A 24516-nucleotide genomic window follows, 5' to 3' on the forward strand; every position below is an offset into this window, starting at 1 on the left:
CTTATTCACTTTCATACTTTGTCAGAGGCCTAGTTTTTTCCCAAACACAATTATAAAAAATGTGACATCTGATCTCACAGTTTTTGAATGTGCTTTAGGGTTTAGTAATGTCTGAAGGATTACTTATTTGATTTTGTTTATGCAGCAAAGATAAGTTTCAGGCTCCATTTGCCTAAAAATCTAAGGGATTAACACAGTAACAGGAACAAAATGAAATTTGCCACATGATTAAAATGTCTGGAAAAGCAGGTTGAAAAGTTCTGCTTTATTTCAAAATCGTGGCATAGTCAGAAAGTTCTCAATTAAATACTAATCCATAGTTCAGGCTATTTTAAGACATCTTACTGTGATTTCATTTTTCCCTTTAAATTCCTAGACTGTTTCCTGAATACTTATGCCAAATTAATTTGGAAGAGATGGGGCATGAAAAATAACATATTAAAACACGGTACATATATGTCATTTAAAAAATAATAATTTTTAATAGGATGACTGAAAAGTTTTATAAGTTAAAAATAAATTTCAACTATGTGAATGATAACTGTAAATAGCTTAATACTGGCACTAAATCATGGTTCTTTTAAGTTCTGAAGATAATGATATTCTGTAGCTGTTGCAATTAGTTGTGAATGAAACATGCTCTTGTAACGCATAAGGTAGCTGTGGAAAATGAGGGACAACAGGAAATTAAGATAATATTTAAATAAATTAACGTGAGAAAATCAGTAATTTTATTTTATTTATTTTTTCTTTATTTCTTCCAAAAAAAATGAATATGTGTGCAGAACATTCCAGTTTGTTGCATAAATATTTGTGTGTCATGGTGGTTTGCTGCCCCGTCCTCTATGTTCCCTCCCCTCACCTCCTATCCCCCAACAGGCCCTGATGTATGTTGTTTCCCTGTGTCCATGTGTTTTCAATGTTCAACTTCCACTTACAAGTGAGAACATGCAGTGTCTGGTTTTCTGTTTCTGTGTTAGTTTGCTGAGGATGGTAGCTTCTAGCTTCATATATGTCCCTTTAAAGGACATGTTCTCATTCCCTTTTATGGCTGCATAGTATTCCAGGGTATATATGTGCCACATTTTCTTTTTATCCAGTCTGTCATTGATGGGCATTTGGGTTGGTTCCATGTCTTTGCTATTGTCAAAAGTGCTACAGTAAACATAAATGTGCATGTGTCTTTAGAGCAGAATGATTTATAATTCTTTGGGTATATACCTAGTAACGTGATTGCTGGGTCAAATGGCATTTCTGGTTCTAGATCCTTGAGGAATCGCCACACTGTCTTCCACAATGGTTGAACTAATTTATACTCCCACCAACAGTGTAAAAGTGTTTCTATTTCTCCACAGCCTCGCCAGCATTTATTGTTTCCTGACTTTTTAATAATCACTATTCTGACTAGCATGAGATGGTATCTCATTATGGCTTTGATTTGCATTTCTCTGATGATCAGTGATGTTCAGCTTTTTTTCATATTTTTTTTGGCCACATAAATGCTTTCTTTTCAGAAGTGTCTGTTCAGATTCTTCACCCGCTTTTTGATGGGGTTGGTTTCCTTTTTCTTGTAAATAAGGTTAAGTTCCTTATAAATTCTGGATACTAGACCTTTATCAGATGGGTAGATTGCAAAAATGTTCTCCCATTCTGTAGGTTACCAGTTCAGTCTGATAATTTTTTTTTTTTTTTTTTTTTTACTATGTAGAAGCTCTTTATTTTAATTTGATCCCGTTTGTCAGTTGGCATTTTTGTCATGAAGTCTCTGCCCATGCCTATGTCCTGAATGGTATTACTGAGGTTTTCTTCTAGGGTTATTATGGTTTTGGGTTTTACATTTAAGTCTTAACTCTATCTTAAGTTTTGTATAAGGTGTAAGGAAGGGGTCTAGTTTCAGTTTTCTGTGTATGGCTAGCCAGTTTTCCCAGCACCATTTACTGAATAGAAGATCCTTTCCCCATTGCTTGTTTTTGTCAAGTTTGTTGAAGATTAGATGGTTGTAGATGTGTGGTGCTATTTCTGAGGTCTCTGTTTTGCTCCATTTATCTACATGTCTGTTTTGTTTCCAGTACCATGCTGTTTTGGTTACTGCCGCCTTGTAATATAGTTTGAAGTCAGGTAGTGTGATGCATCTAGCTTTGTTCTTTTTGCTTGGGATTGTCTTGGCTATACAGGGTCTTCTTTTATTCCATATGAAATTTAAAATAGCTTTTTCTAATTCTGTGAATAATGTCAGTGGTAATTTGATGGGAATAGCAATGAATCTGTAAATTACTTTGGGCAGTATGGTCATTTTCACAATATTGATTCTTTCCATCTATGAAAATGGAATGTGTTTCCATTTGTTTGTGTTCTCTCTTACTTCCTTGAGCAGTGATTTGTAGTTCTCCTTGAAGAGATCCATCGCATCCCTTGTTAGGTCCTCCTTGAAGAGATCCATCACATCCCTTGTTAAAATTCCCAGGTATTTTATTCTCTTTGTATTGATTGTGAATGGGAGTTCATTCATGATTTAGCTCTCTTCTTTCCTATTTTTGGTGTAAAGGAATGCTTGTGATTTTTGCATATTGATTTTGTATCCTGAGAATTTGTTGAAGTTGCTTATGAGTTCCAGAAGTTTTGGGGCTGAGATGATGGGATTTTCTAAATATAAAATCATGCCAACTTCAAACAGAGACAATTTGACTCCCTCTCTTTATACTTGAATCCTCTTTATTTCATTATCTTGCCTAATTTCCCTGGCCAAAACTTCCAATACTGTGTTAAATAGGAGTGTGAGAGAGGGCATCCTTGTTTTGTACCAGTTTCAAAAAGAATGCTTCCAGCTTTTGCCCATTCACTATGATAATGGCTTTGAGTTCGCCATAAATAGCTCTTATTATTTTGAGATATGTTCCATCAATACTTAGTTTATTGAGAGTTTTTAACATGAAGGGACATTGAATTTTATTAAAGGCCTTTTCTGCATCTATTGAGATAATCATGTGGTTTTTATCTTTGGTTCTGTTTATGTGATGGATTATGTTTATTGATTTGTGTATATTGAACCATTGAACTGGCCTTGCACTCTGGGGATGAAGCTGACTTGATGGTGGTGGATAAGTTTTTTGATGTCCTGCTGGATTCAGTTTGCCAGTATTTTATTGAGGATTTTTGCCTCAATGTTCATCAGGGATATCGGCCTGAAGTTTTCTTTTTTTGTTGTGTCTGCCAGGTTCGGGTATCAGGATGATGCTGGCTTCATGAAATGAGTTAGGGAGGAGTCTTTTCTTTTCAATTGTTTGGAATAGTTTCAGAAGGAATGGTACCAGCTCTTCTTTGTACCTCTTGTAGAATTCAGCTGTAAATCTTTCTGGTCCTGGCTTTTCTTGGTTGGTAGGCTGTTAATTACTGCCTCAATTTCGGAGCTTGTGGCTGGTCTATTCAGGGATTCAACTTCTTTCTGGTTTAGTCTTAGTAGGGTATATGTGTCCAGGAATTTATCCATTTCTACTAGATTTTCTAGTTTATTTATGTAGAGGTGTTTTTAAGTATTCTCTTATGGTAGTTTGTGTTTCTGTAGGGTAAGTGGTGATATTCCCTGTATCATTTTTTATTATGTCTATTTGATTTTTCTCTCTCTTCTTCTTCATTAGTCTAGTTAGTGGTCTATCTATTTTGTTAATTTTTTCAAAACATCAGATTCTAGATTCGTTGATTTCTTTGGAGGGTTTTTCTTGTCTCTAACTCCTTCAATTCTTCTCTGACCTTAGTTATTTATTGTTTTCTGCTACCTTTTGGATTAATTTCTTCTTGCCTCTCTAGCTCTTTTAATTGTAATGTTAGGTGTCAATTTGAGATCTTTCTAGCTTTCTGATGTGGGCATTTAGCGCTATAAATTTCCCTCTTAACATTGCTTTAGCTGTGTCCCAGAGATTCTGGTACTTTGTCTCTTCGTTCTCATTAGTTTCAAAGAACTTTTTGACTGCTGCCTCGATTTCATTATTTACCCAGGAATCATTCAGGAGCAGGTTGTTCAACTTCCATGAAATTGTTTGGTTTTGACTAAGTTTCTTAATCCTGAGTTCTAATTTGATTGCACTGTGGTCTGAGAGATTGTTTGTTATGACTTCAGTTCTTTTGCATTTGCTGAGGAGTGTTTTACTTCTAATTATGTGATAAATTTTAGAAGAAGTGTCATGGAGAAGAATGTATATTCTGCTGATTTGGGGTACAGAGTTCTGTAGGCATCTACTAGGTCCACTTGATCCAAAGCTGAGTTTGAGTCCTGAATATCCTTGTTAATTTTCTGTCTCATTGATCTGTCTGATACTGACAGTGGGGTGTTAAAGTTTCCCATTATTACTGTGTGGAAGTCTAAGTCTCTTTGTAGGTCTCTAATAACTTGTTTTATGAATCTGGGTGCTCCTGCATTGGGTTCATATATACTCAGAAGAGTTAGTTCTTCTCGTTGAGTTGTTTCCTTTACCATTATGTAATGCCCTTTTTTGTCTTTTTGATCTTTGCTGCTTTAAAATCTGTTTTGTCAGAGACTAGGATTGCAAGCCCAGCTTTTTTTTTTTTTTTTTTTTTTTTTTGCTTTCCATTTGTTTGGCAAATTTTCATCCATTCCTTTATGTTGAGCCTGTGTGTGTCTTTGCAGGTTAGATGGGTTTCCTCAATACAGCACACCCACACTGATGGGTCTTGACAGTTTATCCAATTTGCCAATGTGTATCTTTTATTTGGGGCATTTAGCCCATTTACATTTAAGGTTAGTATTGTCATATGTGAATTGGATCCTGTCATCATGATGCTATTTGGTTATTTTGCACACTAGTTCATGCAGTTTCTTCAGAGCTACATTGGTCTTTATATTTTGTGTGTTGTACTGCTTTTTCTTTTCCATACTTAGTGCTTTTTTTAGGAGCCCCTGTGAAGCAGGCCTGGTGGTAACGAAAGCCCTCAGCATTTGCTTTTCTGAAAAATATTTTATTTCTCCTTTACTTATGAAGCTTAGTTTGGCTGGATATGAAATTCTTTGTTGAAAATCCTTTTCTTGAAGAATATTGAATATTGAATATTGGCCCCTAATCTCTTCTGGCATGTAGAGTTTCTGCAGAGAGGTCCACTGTTAGTCTGATGGGCTTCTCTTTGTAGGTGACCTGGCCTTTCTCTCTGATTGACCTTAACAGTTAGTCCATCATTTTGACCTTGGAGAATCTGATAATTCTGTGTCTTGGGGTTGATCTTCTTGTGGAGTATCTTAATGGTGTTCTCTGTGTTTCCTGAATTTGCATGTTGGCCTGTCTTGCTAGGTTGGGAAAGTTCTCCTGGATAATAACCTGAAGTATGTTTTCCAGCTTGTTTCCATTCTCCTTGTCTCTTCCTGGTACTCCAAACTGTTGTAGGTTTAGTCTTTTTATGAAGTCCCATGTTTCTTGGAGACTTTGTTCATTCCTTTTCATTCCTTTTTCTCTATTCTTGTCTGCATGTCTTATTTCAGTAAGGTGGTCTTCAAACTCTGATATCCTTTCTTCCACTTGGTCGATTCAGCTGCTAATACTTGTGTATGCTTCATGAAGTTCTCATGCTGTGTTTCTCAGCTCCCTCAGGTGGTTTATGTTCCTCTCTAAATTGGTTATTCTAGTTACCAGTTCCTCTAACCTTTTATCAACGTTCTTAGCTTCTTTGCATTGGGTTAATACATGCTCCTTTAGCTCATCATAGTTTTTTATTACCCATCTTCTGAAGCCTACTTCTGTCAGTTCATCTATCTGATCCTCCATCCAGTTCTGCACCCCTGATGGACAGATGTTGCAATCATCTGGAGGAAAAGAGGCACTCTGGCCTTTTGGGTTTTCAGCATTTTTTTGATTCTTTCTCATCTTTGTGAGTTTGTCTAGTTTCAGTCTTTGAGGCTGCTGACCCTTGGATGGGGTTTTTATGTAGGCCTTTTTGTTGTTGATGATGCTGTTCTTGTCATTCTCTGCTTGTTTGTTTTTCTTTCGGTAGTCAGGTCCTTCTTCTGTAGGGCTGCTGCAGTTTGCTGGGAGTTCATTTCAGGCCTTATTCATCTGATTCACTCCTGTGCCTGGAGGTGTCACTCAAGGAGTCAGAAGAGGAGCACAGATGGGTGCCTGCTCCTTCTGGGACCTCTGACCTTCTTAGTGACCTCTGGGACACCAACCTGATGCCAGTAGGATCGCTCCTTTATAGGGTGTCTGACAACCCCTTTTGGAGTGTCTCACCCAGTTGGAGGGCACTGGGAGCAAGATCCCTTTAATGAAGCACTTTGTCCGTTGGTGGAGTGTGTTTCGCTGGGGGAAACCCCCTTGTCTGGGCTGCCCAGATTCCTCAGAACTACCTGGAGGAGAGGCCAAGACTGCTGGGCCCTAGAGTTGCAGCCACCCCTTCCCCTAGGGGCTCAGGCCCAGGGAGATCCAAATTGGGACCCCGAGCCTCTGGCTGGAGTTATTGGAGATCCTACAAGGAAGTCCCGCCTACTGAGGACGGTTGGGTTGGGTTAGACCTGAAGAGGCACTCCAGCCGCGGACGGCCACAGCTGGTGTGTTGGGCTGTGGGGACAAGTGTTGGGACCTAGCCATCCAGTTTTCCTGGCTCTAGCAGGGGAAAAGCACAGCCTGGAGCTACCGAAATGGGTGCAGCCCTTCCCCGTGCTTAGGGAGCTTAGTGTGTTCAGCAGTTACCAGCCCCAGTGATGGTTGCTGCCCTTCCCACAAGGAGCTCAAAGGCTTAGACAGCAGACAGCGGCAGTTGATGCTGGTCACCCCAACTCCCTGGAGCTCCGTAAGCTTAAGCAGATTCCTGCTGAGAGGCTCTAAGAATCTGTGGGTTCTGGGGTTGGGACACTAAACCCCTGTGACTTGGATTCGCGAGTGAATGATCCATGAGTTGCACAGTTCCTAGAAAAAACACAGTTTCCCTGGCTAGGTAGCAGGCTCACTCACTGCCTCCCTTAGCTGGGGGGAGGAAGTTCCTGCTCCCCGTGTGGCTCTCAGGTGAGCCTGGCACCACACTGCTCTTCCTTCTCTCAGTGGGTCACGCCAGCCTTCTAGTCAATTTTGATGAGAGAACCTGGATACCTTGATTACCAGTGCACACGCTTAGTACGTTTTTTTCCATGGGCGCCTCTGACCAGCGCTGTTTCTAATTGGCCATCTTGGCCCCGCACCATTTTATTTTAATTTTAACTATTGCCAAGATAACATTCTGGACTTACACAGTGTCAGAAAGGTGTACCCTCCCAGGGTGCAATGAAATGAGTCATATCAATTCTTGATGGCTTTAATATTGAGAGCCATTTGAGTTTTAGCCCTTGTGCTTAATCTGCATTTAATCTTGGGCTTTCTTCCATTTTATTATATACTAAAAGACCCAAATTAACTCATATAGAACTTAAAATGTAATCTATCATAAAATGAGTAAATTAAAAATGTTGAAAGTGTCATTAAGCCCTTTTCTAATAATATTTATGAACTTTAAATATGTCATAAATTGCCATGGGCACATGATGTATAATTTTCTTATAAAGAGTTTTTTCTTTTTTTGTCTTTAGTCTCATGAACCTACTCTAATTAGGAGTGATATTGTGTTTAAGATTAGTACTTGGCTTTGGATATTTTAAGTTTTCAAATAAACAGGGTACTCTTAAAATTTTAAAAAATATATTAAAATTAAACTGGCAGAATTATTAATTTATGATATTTAGGGATTAGGCTTTTAAACTACTACAAATGCTTCAAAACTGAAGATGTAGCAGAAGAAAATTGCATGTTAAATTTCATCTCTTGCCTTCTCATTCACGATAGTAACGTTGATGCTAAGCCTCTGCTCCATTCCAGGAATTCACATATTTGACACAGGCCCTAGGTAGGACACAGGATAAGGTCGTGAATAAAGAAATAGCAATACGGATGCTATATCAGTTTCTCCAAAACGAATGCTGGTGTGTATTCTTTTTATATGGTGTTAGTGTACCAGAAACATGTAATTTCTTTGGTCTGACTACACGTGAAAAGAGTAGAGGAATTTAATCTCAGTTGAAATCAGAAAGATGTTGCTAGCACCTCAGTTGTTGAATGAGCAGAAGATGCCCTGAGTAGAAAGTTATTTCCAAGCCTTCTACATAGCCAAAGTAAAAAGGAAATTTGGCTATCATCCAATTTATTTGATTAGAATAAAGTATTAAAGATAGGCTTACAGCCTAAACAAATTCATCTTGGCTGCCTACATTAACCAAGTTAACAAGATCATTATAAAGTCTAGCTTTAATTCGTGCTGTATCAACACAGACTATTCCTATACAATTAAAAAAGTTTGCTTAAAGCAAACTCAATTATAGAAACTCCTATTTGAAGATAGGAGAATATTTCCCGTCTTCTAACCCCACAAAAAAAACTAACATAAAAATGAATAATAAGGAACAACACATCATTCTAAAATAAGATCCTGTAACAAAAACAGTGATGAACACATGCAGCTGTTGGGAAGTCACTGGGACAGGGAGACTTTTCTAAGCATTTACTGTGAGTATGGTAATAATCCTGAAAGGTGTTTGAGCCTACTAAGAACAGAGAGCTAGGGCTGTGGATATTCTGTTGCAGAGGAGGAGATGCTCCCCTTAGACAGATTTACTTCAGATCTAGGGTTATGGATGTTCTAGTGGAGGGGAGGTGTTCCTACATGAGACAGATCTACTTCAGACCCTCACAGTAACAGAGGATAATGGAAGGTGAAACTGTGGAGGCAAGCCGTTTCTGAGTCTTCTTCATCCAGTCTTCCAGCCCAGAAAAACTCCTGGAGGTACAGGAGAGTGGAAGGACGAAGAGGAAGTGTGGATCACTAGCAAGCAATATGTAACTAAAAGGGTCACACCACCAGCTGAAAGTTGAAAATTGATATGCAAGGGAAGGAGAGGGTTAAGGAAGGAGTTTGGTGACCAACTGTTTCAGGACTATCCCTTGTAGAAGTTTCAAACCAACCCATTTCCTTTGAGCCTTCCCCACTCGGCATTTCAGCAGGAAATGGCTGCATTGAGAGATGAATAATAAAGAGAAAAGCCCCATATAAAAACTGAAAAAGAAAACATAAGCAAAAGGTGGGTACAAACATGTTTCAAAGAATTACTACCCAAATAAATGCAAAGTTCTCTCTTATCTCAAGGAAGTTAAAAACAATGATCTCTGTGGAGCATCAGTTATAGGGAGGCCAGAGTGGAAGCCAAGAAGCCAGTTAGAAAGTTCCTGCAGTAGTCCAGGCGCTATATGATGGAGGCTGAGGCCGGTTAGTGACAGAGGAAAGATGTGAGATAGTCTTGGAAAGTAAGCAGTTGTTGCTGATGAAATGATGTGAAATAAATGAGAGGAACATGCCAAGTTTCTCTTAGGCTTCTGACTTTAACAGCTGAAACATGATGGTGACATTTATTGAGATAAGATCGAGATAGAACCATGCTCTTTTCTTGTTTTTACAGTTTCAGGGTCCTGCAGATATCAAATGACCAGTATTTACTTGTTTTGATGATCATTTTAATATTTGAATTTTGTGTCATGCATGAGTAGATATTCAGCCTGCATCAAACCATATTAAATGATTGCCAGGACACCCCATATTTCTCAGATTCCAAATAGAAATAGACTTATTCTTCAGTTGCTGTCCTTAGACATATGTTTTCATAGAAATAAAATATTATGTGTGAACATCTACAGAGTATAGAAATAAGAATTTCTGTTTAACAGTGGAAATAATAGACACTGGACACTCCGAAAGTAGGGAGACTGAGAGATGAGGACTGAAAAATTACCTATCGAGTTCTCACTATTTGAATAATGGGTTCACTAGAAGCCCAAACCTTACCATTATGCAATATATTCATGTAACAAACCCACACCTGTATCCCCTGAAACTATAAAAATCAAAAAGAAAAAAATTCAATGCATAAGAATTAAAATTAGAAATGGGTCTAATTTGGTAACACAAAAAGTTAAAAAACACATTATGAAATATAGTAGTAATTTCTATGTCCCCTGGTTCCTACACATATAAATGAAATAAACCGTTTTTATATACCTATAATACTGCACATATTTTCCATATTTGGATATGAACTAAAAATAATATATCATCTAATACTAATTTATGTAATAAAATAAATTTAACTTTTTAGAATGAGTTTACATGGAGAATTTGGAGAATAAATGAGGTTATAAACTAGATTTATTACTGCTTTAGAATTATTACTACATTATTTTTAACCTTAGTAGACATGGACTGATGTTATTGCATAAAGTGTAAGTTTCAAAAGATATAATTGTATTCTATAAAATTGTTACATGTGATTTGGAGTAATTCAAAATTTAAAGAAATAAATTTTTGCCTGAATCGAAGGAATGAACAAAGATACATCTGTACAATTTGGTCATTGAAGAATTCATCAGTCATTTGTAGTTGCTTGTGATAGGACTTTGCAGATGTAGAAATTCTTGCATTGTTTGAAGGCATGAGACTTGCTTTTTTCTATTTATAAAGAGCACATCTTGGTCCAAATTGGTTATTTCTATATGATTTATTTTAAATTTCCTTTTTTATTTTAACTGCTAACTTGGTCTACCTAAAAGAAATTAATTCTATATAACTTGCAGTTATATAGACTCTGCGAGTCTAGGAGACTTCAAAAATAAGGATTTCTTTCTTTTTCAAAAAAAATATTTTTTAGGCAGTTACAAATTAAATCCTATGATGTTTGGATTGTTTTTCTCTTTGAAAAATTACTGAATCTGCTACAGTCTATATGCAGTATACAGTTTTACAAATACTATTAAGGGATTTATAGACTTGACCTCATTTTTCAGCTTATACCACAGTATTTTTTTCTCTGATTTATCTGCCAGGAAAACAAGTTTCTAGAGCTGTTTTATACCACACTGTAATGAGAGTGGGAGTTTAAATATAAACATTTAAAACTAAACATTAAATATTAAATATAAACATTTGAAAATAAAGACGTTTAAGGCCAGGTGGGGTGGCTCATGCCTGTAATCTCAGCACTTCGGGAGGTCGACATGGGTGGATCAGCTGAGGTCAGGAGTTCGAGACCAGCCTGACCAACATAGTGAAACTCTTCAACATGGTGAAGCCATATTGTTGTAGAGACTAAAAACATAGCATTAGATGGGTGAGGTGGCTCATTCCTGTAATCCCAGCTACTTGGGAGGCTGAGGCAGGGGAATTGCTTGAACCCAGGGGCAGAGGTTACAGTGAACCGAGATCGCGGTATTGTACTCCAGACTGGGCAACAAGAGTGAAACTCTGTCTTAAAATAATAATAATAATAATGAAGTTTAAAATGTGCTGAATTAGAATGTTCAGTATATAACTTCTTGCCCTATATCTTATTCTAGCTGATTTTTGTTTTCATCACAATAAGACACTGAAATCTGCTTTAATTCAGTACAAAAATACTTTGGACTGTTGAAATTAGTTTAATAGATATAACTAATAGGAAGAAATAATGAGGATGCAGGCTTTTTTTGTAGGCTTGAAATCACTAATTTACACATTGAGATATATAGAACTTTTGAGCTTACCAAAATATAATAAGGGTAGATGGATATGTACTGACACAAAGATGTGTTCCTCAATTATTTTATAATGAAGAAAAACTTGATGCAGAAAGTATGATTTCATTCTTGTTAAATAGAAAGACCACCATTCTGAATATGTGTGTGAATAAAAGTCTAAAACAACTAGACTGCAAATTTATATCAATAGTTATTTCTTTAATTTTCTGTTTTCTGTATCTTTAACTTTTGTTGAATGAGTTTTTTTGTAATTAAGTATATAGCATTAATAAATCTATTATGTAAACTGGTAAGTTTGAATGGATTGTAACAAATTTGTCTAAACTTACATATTTATTTTTAGATCCAGTGTTTATTATAAAAATTGACTGATTTTTTACGTATATTTCCAAAAACCAGTTTTTGTAGTAATTGATTATCTCTATTGTTTGTTTTGTATTTTATTATCATTATTTTCTTGATTCCACTTACTTTGGGCTTAGTTTGTTCTTCTTTTTATAATGTCTTTATATGTAAACTTAGATCACTGATTTAAGAAGTTTCTCTTTTTGTACTTTAAGCATTATAATGCTATACATTTACCTCTAAGCACTGCTTTAACTGTATTCTACAAATTATGATATGGTGTAACTTCATTTTAAGTTAATTCAAAATATGTTCTCATTTTCTATGTGATTTCTTCTTTAACCTCTGCTTTATTTCAAAGTATATTGTTTAAATTTCAGATATTTGAGGTTGTTCCACGTTTTTCTTTATTACTTTCTAGTTTAACTCTGTTGTCTTTAGAGAATATACATTGGATTATTTTAACTTTCTTTTATATTTAATGAACCTTTTACAAGGCCTCAGCGTGTAGTCCTTCTCGGTAAATAGTGCACACTTGATAAAAATGTGTGTTCTGCTTAAGTGGGAAGGAGTAGTCTATAAATGTCAATTAGGAGAAGTTGGTTGAAAGTATGGATCAAGTCTAATATATCTCTGATGATTTTCAGTCTACTTACTCTTTTAGTTAATAAGAGAAGAATGTGGAAATTTCCACATACTTGCAGGTTATCTGTTTCTCTTTCCTCTATGTGCTGAAATTATCCTTGCTCCAGGTATTTAATGCTTTATAATCTTGCATACACAGTAAGCATTATTGTGTCTTCTAAATGAATTGACCCGTTTGTCATTATGCAATGTCCATTTTTATCCACAAACAACATTACTTGTTCTGATGAATGCTACTTAGAGTATTAACATAGCCATTCCAGATTTTTTTGGATTGTGTTCTCAGTATATCTTTTTCATCCCTTTACTTTATCAGATGTCAAAGTAGTTTTCTTGTAGGCAACTTAAAATTGGGTCTTTCTTTTAAAAAAATCTGACAATCAGACTTTTTAATGAGTTTTTTTCTGCCACGGGCATTTCATGTAATTATCAGTTTTATTGTGTTTAAATCTGTTATTTTACTATTTTGTGTCTGTCTCACCTATTCTTTGTGACTCTTTTTGCTTGACTCTTGGATTAATAGTAGTGTATATTCTTGTATTGCAGTTTATCTCCACAATTGGATTGTTAGCTATGTTTCTGTTTACTTTTTAGTGTTTATGCATATTTAACTTACTACAGTGTATTTTTCAAATAATATAATGCCGCTTCACTTATAATGTAATAACTTTACAAAGGTTTCATTTACCTCTTTGATTTTTTATGCTATTTTTATTTTACTTTTTACTTCTGTGTGTTATAACATTAAAAATACGTTATCGTTGTTGTTCCTTGGAAAAATAAATTGTTTGGATTAATTAAAAAATTTTAAAATGTATTTTATATTCATCAACATACTACTATTTCTACTGTTTTTCATTTTTGTGTATGTAGATTAGAATTTTAATCTCACTTTTATTTTTCCTGAAGAGCTTCCTTTCACATTTAAAGTCTGAAAATTCTTAATTAAGCCTTCATGAATTGTATTATGTCGATGTTTCTACATTGATAAAATTAATGGGCAATTTAAAGGATAGGATGATGATTTCAATGTCTAAAACTGAAATTTTAAATATACAGAAAGGACGGCAATTCCAATACACCAGTATTTAAGGAATGTAAATAGACAACTTTCACATGAGGAAACAAAAAAGCTAATAATCAGGAGCTAGTAATTAGAGAAATGAAAACTAAGTAATAATTAATATTCCTTTCAATTATTAGGCCAAAGAAAATTAGGATATTGGATAGTAATATCATGTACTTAGCAGGAAAGAAGAAATACAGGAATTTTCATAAACAGTAGAGATGTGTAGACTGCTAGTGGTATGAAGACTCCTGCAGGCATTCTGAAGAACCGCTGGACACTATTCACCTTAGTTATATGTATACCCTATGATCTACTAATTGTGTTCTGGGTCTACAGCAAAGTGATAAAGAGTATCTTTGAGTCCTCAAGGTCCATAGTCATTCAACTTCACAAAGAAATGTACTGGAGACATTCACTGTATCGTTCACTGAGGTGTTGAGAAGTTAGAGATAAACCAAGTGTCCATGATCAGGAGAGGAAACATATTAAGAAGGGTTCTGCAGCCAACTGAAGCAACAGATTGTCCACATAACAGTATGGATGGATCTTAAAAAAAAATTCTAAAAGAAATAATAAAAGTCAAACTAAGATATATAACATGATACCCTTTACATAAATTAAAACAGATGCATACAAAGGGGTTTCACTTCTCTGAACCCACTCTCTGAGAACAACTGAGTTTCCTCTATACAGTAAAAATATACAGAGAGATATTCTTAAAATCAATGTTATCTATGTTCAAAATGTTTTCTTCTTGCAGATGTTGATGAATGCCAGGCTATCCCAGGGATATGCCAAGGAGGAAACTGTATCAATACAGTGGGCTCTTTTGAATGTAGATGCCCTGCTGGTCACAAGCAGAGTGAAACTACTCAGAAATGTGAAGGTGAGTCTCTCTACTTTGGGAAACATGCCTAATTGTTGACTTTGAAAACAAGAAAAGCATGACTTCATTTGACATTTTGAAGACTATTGGTCACAATTAAAACTCTTTATCTACTATAAAAGCGTGGGTTTAACCCTAGAATAGTTTTCCATTTGTTTGTGCATTGTAGCCTTAATGGTTTTAATCTGAAAAGAGTCAATGAGCATTTGTATCTAGTTTGTTATCTCAGTTGCAGTGCAGTGAGAATGGGAGTAATCCAGCCATTTGTCTCTCCTTAATAGAGTAGTTTTCCACTTCACTTATATAAAGTTATATCAAAAACTAAAATTGAGATAGAGATAAGAAGTCCAAGTGAAATATAGTGTCATGTGTAAATGATGTGTTAGTAGCTGCCACCATGTCATATATTATAAAATAAAATATTCTAATTGGTATACTGAATATTGTTTGACCACCAGATTTTTTAAAATGGATTATTGATTCAGGAAGGGTTTGGAAATTACCACTGCAAATATCCTAATAAAGAATAGCTTGCTCAAATAAAGATATCAAATGACCTAATACTTTTCTGCAGTATTAAATATGGATTATAATATTGAAATGTAAGTTCCATTAGCAATCCTCAAATAGAATAAATTTATTTGTTATATATATATAACTGTGATCAAGACCTATATCACTATTAGAAAATTTAAGAAGTTTCTAAGTACATGTAGCTTCAATGATCGTGGATATTTAAAATAATTTTGATGACTCTAGTAGTTTTGATATAATATTTATCTTTTCAGTAATGTTACTTAAATAATTTTTTTTAATCTAAGGCAGTTTTCTAAAGGCAATAGAGTCTAACTGTTCTCATTTTTTGTGACATAAGCATTATTGTCAACTCAAATGAAGTCTTGCCATTTCTTTTCCCAAAAGTAGTTTGAGTTATTTTTTGTCGATTGGTTGTAAACAGCTGTGTTCCTCTTTGTAAAAAAGAAAATGGGAAGAGGCAAAATCTAAAGTTTAATTATAGAAGATAAACAGTAATCTGAACTGTATTATTCGATAGGAGGTAGAATGTGGGTACATAATGCCATTGCTTCAGTGTCAGTAATCATAATATTATAAATCCTTGGGACATGTATTATCTTATGTTTTTTAATCTGCCCTGGCTCAGGTATACCTAGCTCCAAATTAATTTTTATATACATTTTACATAATTACAAATTAATTTCATCCTCCAAGAAGAAAGGTTTTTAAAAATGTAGTTGATTATTTTAAGGACCAAATAAATTCTCCATGAAATTGTTTACAAGAATGCCCAAGGATCTTAGGCTATTTGAATCCACTGTTGATAGTCAAAGTCAGCCTGTAGTGGAAAAGTGTAAGTAACACTTGGAATATGTAAAATAATATCTGAATTACCTGAAGAAGCACAAACGTTAGACCAAAAACTCAGGGAGCTGCAGAAATTCTAGGTTATGCCACTTTTTCCTGGCCACTTTTTGTATTTTTCTTCCTGGCTTTTTTTTTTAACTGGATTGTGTTGCTTAAACTTTTGTCACTCCCTTTCACTTTTTATTAATATCTAAACTAGATGTACTCGGGAACAAAGTTTGATTATAGATGAGAAGGCACAGCCACTGACTGATTATAGTAGTTGTGACATTTCCAATGCACAACAAACAATGTATTTCTTTTTAGCTAAAAATGGAATGTGGCTTTTCTACATTACATTTTATCAAAGCAACATACAGACCCAAGCCAGAAATGGGAGAAAGACAGTGCAAGCCTTTATTCACCACTTGCCTATGTTCTTTAGGAAAGAGGAATATTGATCGCATGTAGGCACCACCCAAAGCCCTGAATCCAGTCCTGCCTTTTTTTACTTCCTGCCCAGCAGCCAAATCCATTCAACCATTGCCCAGAAATAATTATGTGATTTAGTATTTGGGACTGGTGGGGAATAGCAGAATTGGAAGAAGTAGTGATTACAATTTGAAATATAAAGGTTTTGTGAAGGCTTTACTTGTGTATAAGTCATATTTATTTAAATATGTCTTAAAAGTGGCCATCTTCAATTTATTTGGGTAATAGTTTCTTTATATGAAAGAAAAAGTAGTATTTGCTTATATAAAATTATTTAATGTAATTTATAGAAAAACCATAAACATTTGCTACACTTAGTGACAGGTTTTGAATTGTAGTCAGTTTTTTGCATAATGTAGTGTCTGTAAAAATCTTGCCATAAATGTAATGTTTGCTCTAAATAAAAATATAACTATAGCAATTATTTTTGATCAACTATCAAAGGTAAAATATTTTAATTTCTTATGTGAATTACAGTGTGAATATAAAACATAGTAGTATTGGCAGATTTATTTTAAGAAGATGCCCTTTCTGTTTTTACTGTAGCACATTTTATATTTTTGTTCATACAGCAAAGAAATTCTCTTTAAAAAAAACCTTTTTTTTGGCCTTTAAGTTGCTAGGTCTGTTGAGAAATAAGAAAAATCAGTGCAGTATTTTGGGTCTGAGCGATTAGGAAAATGGTGATATCCTTAACAAGTAGCTGCAATTAGCTTATTAATCTTTAAACATTGTGTTATTGATATTTTGTGTGTGTATTTGTTTGTTAATTCTCACTCCAAACCTTGAATAAGATCCGTGAGGACAGAGACTCTGTCTTTAGTGCTGTATCCCAGAGGCTAAAACAGTTTCTGCTATTTAGTAGGCTCCTGACAAATATATGTTGATTAATCGGTAGTAGGATATATAATAAGTTAATGTATTTGACGTGGGCTGAAGGTCCAAAAAGAAGGTAAAATGTGGGCCCAGAATTAAAACTGAATTTGGAAAGAAGCTACTGGTCTTCCCCAAAGAAATTTTTGCTTCATCTTAACATTTTTCATTTTGTGAATAATTTAATTTTGCTTTGGTGGCCTTTGAGGGACCAAGAGCACGTAAATATTAAATGCAGTTTGAAATGTTTAGATTTTCTGTGTCCTTGTTACTCTTTGGTCACCTGCCGGCAATGCTTCTGAGGTCAGGGACCTTTGCGTTTTAGCTAAAAGAAGGAAATGTCTTCTGTTCATTTACTGGGATGTCTTCTTAACAGAAATTGTATTATGAAAGGCTTGTTCTGCCAAAAAATTAAGTTTGAGCATGTTATAGATTTTATTAAAAATGTTTTAAATGGTGGGGGCAGAATTCATCTCCTAACGTTTGAAACATCTGTCACTGTCTGTCATGGAGGCTTATGTTGTGTGATTCTCCTGCAACTCTTTTTTTCCCTTATATCCAGGTATAGACTACTAGGTAAGCTGTAAATCTGAGCTCAAAGCAGAAAGAAATACACATTTCTCCCTTTTCCTCTGTGTGTATGTGTGTATGTGGTGTGTTTGTGTGTGTCTGCTTTAAGGAGAACCAATTGGGGTCCTGAATCTCAAATTTGGGACCTTTGTTCAATTAGCATCCCGGATCTCAAAATACCTGTCATGATGCTGACTGAAGCCATGCTTTGTTTCTGCTGTGCCAGCTTGGTTCCCAAATCTAATTTCCTAATTCTTTCATACAGTGGGTAAAATGATTTCTTTGGTGGAGTAAACCATTTCTTCACTTGCAAAGAGAAGGTTGTTTTAGTTAACTTTCTCTGTTCAAACATCCATTAATTTAAATATTCATTTAATTTAAATAAAGAAGGGAAGCAGAACACATCAATATAATATGAAATGGTACATCAGAAGACTGCTCAGCATGTTTTTTTTTTTTTACAATAAAATATTTTCATTTGAATTTCAGTCCATGTGGATAAAGCACAAGCAGGAGCCAGATGTCCTTGCGTGATCCCCCCTTCCAGACTATACCTTCGTTAACATTCCTTGAGCTAGTTATTTTTTCCTGGCTTACATGGGAGGCAGAAAAAGAGCATCATTGTATCGGAAAGTTTCCCTTCAATGGCTCTTTATGTGGCAGATAGTTGTTTGCAATTTATTTTGAAGAGTTTTCAGCTTTGTTCCATTAACACAGTATTTGTTGTTTGAGATTTGCGACAACAAATATATTTATTTATGCTCATGAAACTCATAAAAGTTTTTGGCACAGTCTCCTTTGCCGCAGTTCCAACTCTGCTTAGATAAACTATGGAAAATAAACTTTCTCTACTAAAATGAAAAGTACTTGCTCTTATTCATATTACATAAAGTATATTAATTTTAAAATAAATAAGAAATAAATCCATTAACATTCTCAAGGGGAAAACTACACATTGAAATGGAGAGTGAGGTAAGGGAATTGCTGACATTGGAAACAGATAAGACTTTTTGGATCATAAATTTAAAAACCATGAAAATCATCTTAGCTTAATTTGTAACAATGTAGTTAAAACATGTATATTTCCTCTCTCTTGAATAAGAAAGTCAGGGGTGCTACACTCAAACCTGCTTTTGCCCGTCTCACAAGTAATTTATTCCTCTCTCACTTATCACATTGTATCTAAACTATTTCTCTTGCCTGGTACATATCCTGACTCTGCCAGCAGGATATATGTACCAAAATAAAATTCATAAAATCTATACTAATTGAACATTTGCTATATTTTAGATAGTACTTAAACTGCTTCACATGGGATCTTATTAAATCATGAGAACAGAGCTGTGAGATTCGTTACTATTATTAACTCACTTTAGAGATGAAAAAACTGAGGCACAAAGAGGCCAAGTAACTTTCTGAAGATTATATGGATGAGAAAAGGCAGAGCCAGGATTGCAGTGTGCTAGATTGACTCCAGAGCTTTTACTCTTCCCCAGTGCTATTGAGCAAACAAAGGTGTTGCGTGACCAGGAGGCACACATCCCAGCCTGGGACTGTGCTGACAAGGAGGCTCATGGAGACAGCAGTTGCAGTAGGAGTGTGGTTCTCCCTTTGCCCATTGCATTTTGTGGTAGTACCCTGGCCAGAATCTAGCAAGTCCAGAAGTAGATCCAGTTTAATGATCCTGGCACTGACTGTAGAGATTATAAGCTGCGTGACTGGAAAAAGCATTGTCTGTCTGCCCTGATAAAATAAAAGTGAAAAAAAAAATACAGAGCCTTGACCTTCATTTCTGTTTCTTCACTTTAGCCTTCATGGTTGGGAGAACTTTTTATTTGTATCATCAGGGATTGCAATTGTATCACCTGGCAGTTCACTGGCTCCAACCCAAATGGACCAATCAGTCCCCCTCCCCAGATTGAACAATTTAAGCACTGTACTCATATGTGGCTGGTTTTCATGAAGCCTTTTAAGAAGTTAGCCCAGCTGTGCGCGGTGGTTCATGCCTATATTCCCAGCCCTTTGGGATGCCAAGGTGGGCAGATCATGAAGTCAGGAGATTGAGACCATCCTGGCTATCACGGTGAAACCCCGTCTCTATTAAAAATACAAAAAACAAAAAAATTAGCTGGGCATGGTGGCCTGTGCCTGTAATCCCAGCTGTTTGGAAGGCTGAGGCAGGAAAACTGCTTGAACCCAGGAGGCAGAGGTTGCAGTGAGCCGAGATTGTGCCACTGTACCCCAGCCTGGGCAACAGAGTGAGACTCCATCTCAAAAAAAAAAAAAAAAACAGAGAAGTTAGCCCATGAGGGTTAATTCTTGAGAAGTAAACATTTCTCTCCAAAGTATTCTCTGCTGCCTCTCTGGCTTATGTGTTAGATATTCACTTAAGGGATTTTTGTTATATTTTCTGTTCATTAAATTAAAATTTATTCTGTGCCTAAATAATCCATTCACTATGTGTTTAGAATTATAATTGCAGGTCTTGAAAAACAAAAGTAGGGGTAAGAAAGTGGAACTGAACTAACTTTGTCTGTGTTCACAAAAGGGAGTTGACATAGTTTGGGTCTGCGTCCCAACCCAAATCTCATGTCAATTGATATCCCCTGTGCTGGAAGAGGAGCCTTGTGGGAGGTGATTAGATCATGGGGGTAGATTTCTTCCTTGCTGTTCTCGTGATAGTGAGTGAGTTCTCATGAGATCTGGTTTTTTAAAAGTGTGCAGCTCTTCTCCCTTCTCTCTCTCTGGCCAGGCAATTGGTGCCTGCTTCCTGTTCACCTTCTGCCTTGATTGTGTGTTTCCTGAGGCCTCCCTAGCTATGCTATGAGCCAATAAAATAAAACCTCCTTTCTTTATAAATTACCCGGTCTCACGTAGCTCTTTATAGCAATGTGAAAATGGACTAATACAGGAGTTAATAGCAATAGTCTAAAGAAATAGTTTGAAAATAGCCAAGAGTGTACTTTACTGTTCCTATGGAAAGATAAGACAGCAACATATTTGAAAGAATAGAGAACAAGACATTTTAGATACTAAAACATGTTATAAAGCTAAAATATTTGAATTGCCATGGTACTAGTATGTAAATAGCCAAAGGAAACACAATGAAACTTTCAGTAAAATTTGAATTTGTGACATTTAAATCAATATGGGAAAAAAATCAAATATGCAGTAAATCATGTTAAGATGACAGGGTGTTATTTGAAAAAGATAAATTTGGATCTGTATGTCACATCTTATGCCAAGATAAATCTTAAATGAATTAAAAATACAGATATTAACAAAAAAAGATACTAAAAATAATCATGAGTATTTTTATATAGTCTTAGACCTGAGAAAGCATATTTCACTGTGTTGCCCACTTGAAAGCTATAGAGATATAGATTGATAAATTCAACTACATAAAATAAGCTACATGTCAATGAAAGAAAGAAACCTTACTAACCAGAAAAAAAAAGACAAATGCTAAACTGGGAAAAACATTTGGAGCTCATAACACATATAAAGACAAATTTTTCTAATCAAAGAGTTCTGCAAATCAGTAAGAAAACATCCAAAAAAATGATCAAGGATATGAATTGAATTCTGATGGCAAGGGAAATACCAGTGACCTATAAAAACATTTATCCTTAGTTATATAAGCAGAGTATATTTAGAATAAGAATATGTAATGTAAAACTGTAAGATATTATCTTTTATTTCTAAATGTTGATAAAGTAAAAATTCTACTGGCAAACTTTTGGTGAGGGTGTTAAGAAATAGACACTCTCACAAATTCCTGATAAGAACATAAAAGTACCCTATATAGAGGGCAATTTAGAAATATCTGTCAAAATTACAAATATCTGTACTATAATATTTAATCACTTAATTTTAATTTTAGAAGGTTGTTTTGTCTATACTCATAATCAAGAAATGATGAATTTGAATAACGTTATTCATTCTGTCATTTTTTTCTAGTAGCAAAATATAGTAAACATATACAGGATAGTGGACTGATTCAATTATAAAACATGCACACCGTGGGAAACTGTACCTCACAAAAAGGTAGCAGACACTTTATATATTGATATAAATGTATGTTGAAGGTGTATTGTTACGTGACAAAAGCAATTTTGTAAACATTTTCATAAAAAATATTAAAAAGTGTGTGTGTGTGTGTGTGTGTGTGTGTGTGTGTGTGTGTATTAATGCATAGAATGTCCTTGGAAGGACTAGAAAGTCTGTGTCATTGGATATTCTCAGGGGTGAAAATTGTCTGACTTGGAAAAAGGAATGGAGAGGAGATTTGGATTGAGTGCCCTAACCTAAGTTTTTGACTTTGAACCATGTAAATGTATTACCTATTCAAAAAATTTAAAACTGAGACTAAGGTTGGGGATGGGAAGACCCATTTATTTGTCACTTTTTTTCTTAAGCTTCCAATGAATTTCTGTCCAAAACTCTTGTCTTCCTGGAACCATGTCTACAGAGTTGTTAGAGCCTCTGTCACAGGGCGTTGCAACCTTTATAACACTAGGTATATCTATGGCACATTATGTGCCGCCAAGCAGGCAATATTATTTATGCACATCTAATGCTTACTGAATGTGGGATGAAAATATGGGAACTTTTCACTTATCTTAAATCTGTTACTTTTATAATCAATAAAAGTTTAAGAGTGTCAAATGAAATGTGTTTGACTTTAATGATCCTCCCATTAATTGCTGTCAGAAAAAAATCTCATTAAAATATATTCAGTGACTTGAAGTAGAAATAAAGCAGGCATTAAGGGACAGATAAAGAGGGTAATTACAATGAAGCTGATTATCATATGCTTTTGGAAAAATATAACATTTAAATGAGCAAATGTAGCCCGGCACAGTGACTCACACATATAATTCCAGCACTTTGGGAGGCTAAGGCAGGCGGATCACTTGAGGCTAGAAGTTGAAGACCAGTGTCGCCACATGGTAAAACCCCATCTCTACTAAAAATACAAAAATTAACCAAACGTGGTGGTGCATGCATGTGGTCCCAGCTATTCGGGAGGCTGAGGCAGGATGATCACCTAAGTCCAGCAGGCGGAGGTTGCAGTTACCTGGGATCATGCCACTGCACTTGAGCCTGTGGTAGTCATGTTATGAAGAAAAAAGATGTTGTTAAGTCATTTATAAACAAAAAGCTGGTAAAATCCTGGTCACCAATTGCAAATAAACTATATAACCTACTGAAATTCGGACTTTCAAAATAGAAAACACATCAGTTTCTTCGTTTTTATGATGCTTTCATTTATTTATTTCAGTATTTCTCCTGTCTATCTTTCCATACATACATACTGTTTCTGTATCTGTACATCTATCTAGACCACTCTCTCTACATATGGTGCTCCCTCTTTCTCTTGCAGGTGCATAATATTGTATTAATCATAGTATTTGATTTATGATTCTTATTATTGTTGATCCATGACCTACTTTTGCTTTGTTATTATAATATAATAAGTACTCATGAAACCACCAAAACCAAAAGCTAGGACCATGACAATAACCTGCATCTACCCATGGTGGTTATGAGGCCTCCATATAACCTCACTTTGTATAGGGATCTTACATCTTCTTGCTAAATTTTAGATTGTTTTATTAAATCTAGAGATACTCCATTCATCATCACCATTATTATTGCTGTTGTTCAACTTTATAAAAGAGTTTTGATGCTGTGTGGAATTTACTTTTTTTACTTAATATTATAATGACGTGATTGATCTATGTAATTGCATTCTGCTTTAACTCATTCTTTAGAATGGCATACATATTCCAGGATGTAGCTATACCATAGCCTGTTCATCAGCTTTCCCGTTGATGGGCATTTGTTTCCTGATTTTTTTCTATTGTGAATAGTATTCAGCATACTTTCTGGTACATACACTCTGTGCAGTGTTGTACCAGGTATCTTATTCTAAGTTGAGTCTGTGAACTCCACCCTGGAGCCAGAGTCATTTGGGTTTTCCCCAGAAATGTCTGTCTGTCCTCTCTTTTGATCTCTTCATTACCAAAAAGTACTCATTCACATTTCTATCATGAGAGATTTCTGTGTGAGCAGCTTAGGTCATAACAATGTTAGCATGCTGGAGCCTTGTTTTGGCTTACTGTTGCTGGGTGCCTGACTGAAAAAAAAAGAGCTTGATATTCCCTGCAGTCAGGGCGAGTGACCTCCATCTCCACCTCAGTCCAGGACTGTGTGTCTCCCAGCCCTCCACCCAGATTGGTGGAGGAATAACTGCCAAGGGATTCTACCCTGGTTTAAAGGACTTTGTCTTCTGGATTACTTTTTATGTCTCTTCCATGGGCTTATTGTTCATATTAGGAAATCAAACAGGAGAAACGAAGATACTGCAAACATTTCCATACTCTTTTTTTCCCAAGTGGAGCTACTGGATTTAAAAATCAAAGCCTTTTTTGAATTTTTCTTATTTGTACTAAGCAAAAATGACATCACTCAGGGCTACTGTTTTCCTCTCTTTCTCCATAGAAAATAGACAGTTACTTGTAATTCAATGAAAGTTCTTTGCACTAAGGAATCCACTTTTTATGATTCATTTATGTTGGGAGGCAGAGTATTGAGTAGTTTAGAAATTTAGTGCAGAGTCATTGGAGAATGTGTATTAAGAGATAAATTGGGAAATAAAAATTTGAAGTGTGTATGCCTTTATAAAC

General features: G+C 35.4%; 1 protein-coding gene across 2 annotated transcripts in view; it reads left to right on the top strand.

Annotated features, from left to right (window-relative positions):
* The window catches only part of FBN2 (fibrillin 2), a 270327-nt gene that overhangs the window by 75416 nt on the left and 170395 nt on the right, over positions 1–24516 (top strand). For both annotated transcript variants that reach the window (XM_035290955.3, XM_035290956.3), the window contains one exon: positions 14402–14527. In XM_035290955.3, coding sequence (XP_035146846.2) covers positions 14402–14527 — 126 coding nt within the window. The remainder of the gene's footprint in view (positions 1–14401; positions 14528–24516) is intronic.

Source organism: Callithrix jacchus, chromosome 2 (genome assembly GCF_049354715.1).
Source record: "Callithrix jacchus isolate 240 chromosome 2, calJac240_pri, whole genome shotgun sequence".
Lineage (NCBI taxonomy): Eukaryota > Metazoa > Chordata > Mammalia > Primates > Cebidae > Callithrix > Callithrix jacchus.